We start from the raw sequence: 3,916 nt of genomic DNA on the forward strand, positions 1-3,916 counted from the left end.
TCACGGTGACTCTGGACTGGATCTGAGCTCCTGCAGTGGTCTGCTGGTGGGCAGAGGCAGTCATGGCCCGAGGCTCAGCTCTGGGGAGGGTCAGCCAGTGTTGGGATGGACCTGGACCTACCCTTTCCTGGACTCCATGCAGGTTTGTGAGGCTGATCTGGGCAGAGCCTGAGTTCCAACAGGTGTCTGCCAGTGTGGGGACGTGGTCCTGGGCCAGACTTGAGCTCGGTGCAGGCCTCCCAGTTGAGGGATGGACACTGGCCTACCCTGTGTCTGGCCTCCTGCCCAGGTCAGCGGGGGCAGATCTGGACTGTACATGAGCTCTGGTTGGTGTCTGCAGGTGAGTAGAAGCATTCTGGGCTGGGCCTGAGCATCCCACTGCAGCTCCAGTGCATCTGGGAAGGGCCTGAGCTCCGGTGGGTATCTCTGGACCTTTATTTTATTCATTTGTTCATCGAAGGTACTGAGAGTCAAACCCAGTGCCTCACACGTGGGAGACAAAGGTTCTATCACTGAGTCACAACCTCAGCCCTATTTGCTTCTTGTTGACCTTTAATCATACCATCTTTTTGTTCTATATCATTTTTTTCATGCATGAATTTGAATTTTAATAGATAGCTATTATTTGATATCACCAGCAATGCTTCCCAAGCTGGCCCCAAATCAGACCTTGATCCTCAGCAGGATTACATCCCACACATCCACGTTGCCTCTGGCATAGGTGCGAAAGAGAGATAACTAAGACATGGTCCATGACTCTCAAGTTTTGGGAAAAAATGCTTTGAAGAGGTAAAGGGTAAGGCGACACTTGACAGAGATCTGCAGAATTCAGAGCAGGTATGTTTTTGAATAAGATTTATGTATTGATAGTTTGTTTATTTCCTTTTTGCTGATGTTGATTTATCTGTAATTTGTTTTTCATTTTTCTTTTTGGAACACGGATCAAACCCATGGCTTTGGGAATGAGAGGCAAGCACTTTGCGGCTTTGCCATTGATCGCTTCCCAGGCCATTCATTCATTGTCAGCGTGGGAATTTGGGGCTGATTCTATGAATGAATCTACTATGAATATTAAAAAGAGACTGACCAATGGCATTAGTATGTGTCCAACCCAATTAGCATAAGTTTGGACCAATAGCATTGGTACTTTTTTCAAGTCCTAATTAGCATAAGTTTGGACCAATAGCATTGGACCAAGTGCTATATAAACCCCTTGGAGGCTGTTCTGAGGAAGAGAAGCTGCGGAGGCCGTCCAGTTTGCAGTCGTCGAGTTTCTTCGCCGGAGCTTCGCTGGAGCTTCGCTGGAGTTTCGCCGGGAGCTTCGCCGGAGTTTCGCCGGAGTTTCGCCGGAGTTTCGCCGGAGCTTCGCCGGAGCTTCGCCGGGAGCATCGCCGGGAGCATCGCCGGGAGCTCCTGGCCGCCGGGAGCTCCGCAAGCTGCGGAGGCCATCCAGATTGCTGTCGTCGAGTTTCTTCGCTGGAGCTTCGCTGGAGCTTCGCAGGGAGCTCCGCAGGGAGCTCCGCCGGGAGCTCCGCAAGCTGCGGAGGCCATCCAGATTGCTGTCGTCGAGCTTCGCCGGGAGCTTCGCCGGGAGCTTCGCCGGGAGCTTCGCCGGGAGCTTCGCCGGGAGCTTCGCCGGGAGCTTCGCCGGGAGCTTCGCCGGGAGCTTCGCCGGGAGCTTCGCCGGGAGCTTCGCCAGCTGCGGAGGCCATCCAGATTGCTGTCGTCGAGCTCCGCCGGGAGCTCCGCCGGGAGTTCCAGCCTGCTTTGTTTCCCGGAGATGGTTCCTCGACTTCGTAGAGACTGCCGAAAGAAGAAGAAATGGTTGAGGATCTGCTGGGGTCTGCTGCAGCCCTGGATGGAATGGCCCGCCATGAAGAGCTAGGACTCCTCTCTGCTGCAGAGGCCTCCCTGCCCCTCGCGGGCAGCCCCCTACCTGCCAGCAGAAGCCATGGAGTTTCGTCCTTGAACTCAGCTTTCAAAGGTATTGTTATATTTTAGATAATTAGTCTAAATATTGAAATTTGTTAATTTTAATTTCTAATAGTGAAAATTATGAGATTTATAAAGAATAGAAAATTATTTCCCACAGTTCTGGAGGTAAGAAGCCAGAAAAAGTGTGTCCCAATAGTTGTGTCGACATTTGGCAGAAAAGTGGGAGAGACTATACCCACTCTTAAAAGCCCTTTTTCTTTCCATTCATTTGATGTTGATTTGAGTGTTACTAAAATGTTTAAAGGAACCGAGGAAATGTTTCATTTTATTAATTTTCACTTATTGGTTGTTTTAGTTATAAAATCCGTTTTTAATTTTTTTTTAAGTTGTTAATGGACTGTTTATTTTATTTATATGCGGTACTGAGAATTAAACCCAGTTCCTCAACATACTAGGCAAGTGCTCTACCACTGAGCCACAACCCTGGCCCATAAAACTCATTTTGATATAGTCCATATTTGTATAATTATACTTTATCTTTTTAGAGTTGCATTCTTAGGATGTACATGGCGGTGGGATTCACTGTGTTGTTTCCACGTATATACATGATAAAGCTGTGTCAGAGTCTTTCCACTGTCTTTCCTTTGCTTATGGCCTTTCTTTCCCGCCATTCCCCATCGTCTAATCTACTGTACTTCTGTTCCTATCACCCCTCCTGTTGTGAGTTAGCTTCCACATATCAGAGAAAACCTTTGTCCTTTGTTTTTTGTAAACTGCTTTAGCTTCATTAGCATGATTGTCTCCAGGTGAATCCATTTATGGGCAGATACTATAGTCATATATTTTTCTGCAAATTGGTATGTTTTCTTTAATCAACTTTTAAAAAAAGTTGTTCTAATTCTACATGACAATGGAATGCACTTTGACATATTATACGTAAATATAGTATGATTTCTCATGTTTCTGGTTGTGCGGGATGTAGCATCATACTACTCATGTATTTGTATATGTACTTTGGATGATAATGTCTGATTCATTCTAATATCCATTCTACCCAATATACTCCTCCCCCTCTCTTCACTCCTCTATGCAATCTAAAGCAACTGTATACTTTCCTATTCCCCCACCTTCTCATACTCTGATTAGCATAAGCATATCAGGGAAAACTTTCAACCTTTTGTTTTTTGGGATGGGCTTATCATTTAGCATGATAAGCTCCATCCATTTACCAGCAAATGTCAAAATTTCATTCTTCTTTAAGGCTGGGTTGTATTCCATCATATATATGTGTGTGTGTTTAAAATTGTTTTTTGTGTGTGTGTTTGTGTGTGTGTGTATATATATAATATATACACACACACACATGTATATCTATACTCATACACACCACATTTTCTTTATTCATTTATCTGTTGAAAGGCACCTAGGTTAGTTCCATAGTTTAGCTGTTATGAGTTGAGCTGCTGTAAACATAAGGTGGCTGTGTCATTGTAATATGTTGATTTTAAGTCGTTTGTGTATAAAATGAGGAAAACGATAGCTGTGTCAGATATTGGTTCCATTCCACGTTTTCTGAGGAACCTCCATAGTGCTTTCCATAATAGTTGCACCAATTTGCAGTCTCAGAAGCAATGTGTGCATGCACCTTTTCCCCACATTCTCGCCAACATTTATTGTTATTTGATGATTGCATTCTGGATAATCATGTTTGTGACTGGGGTGAGATGAAATCTTTGAGTAGTTTTGATTTGCTTTCCTCTAATGGCTAAACGTTGAACATTTTTTTAATGTATTTGTTGCTTCTTCTGTGAAGTGTCTGTTCACTTCCTTAGCCCATTTATTGATTTGGTTATTTGGTTTTTTTTTTTTTTTTTGGTGTTAAGTGTTTTGAGTTCTGCATATATCCTAGGGATTAATGCTCTGAGGTTCATGTGGGGAAGATTTTCTCCCATTCTGTAGGCTCTCTTTTCACATTATTGAT

At 44.3% G+C, this 3,916-nt stretch overlaps 1 protein-coding gene across 1 annotated transcript; it reads left to right on the top strand.

Annotated features, from left to right (window-relative positions):
* Positions 1-250: 250 nt before the first annotated feature.
* On the top strand, positions 251-2,962 carry LOC308640010 (uncharacterized protein; the record flags this gene model as incomplete). The annotated part of the gene is made up of 3 exons (XM_081312084.1): positions 251-340; positions 1,187-1,351; positions 1,571-2,962. 3 exons carry the CDS (start codon positions 251-253, stop codon positions 1,883-1,885), a joined length of 570 nt encoding a protein of 189 aa, XP_081168210.1. The 3' UTR covers positions 1,886-2,962.
* Between the last annotated feature and the right edge of the window lie 954 nt (positions 2,963-3,916).

Source organism: Spermophilus citellus (genome assembly GCF_964194105.1).
Source record: "Spermophilus citellus genome assembly, contig: SCAFFOLD_191, whole genome shotgun sequence".
Taxonomy (NCBI): domain Eukaryota; kingdom Metazoa; phylum Chordata; class Mammalia; order Rodentia; family Sciuridae; genus Spermophilus; species Spermophilus citellus.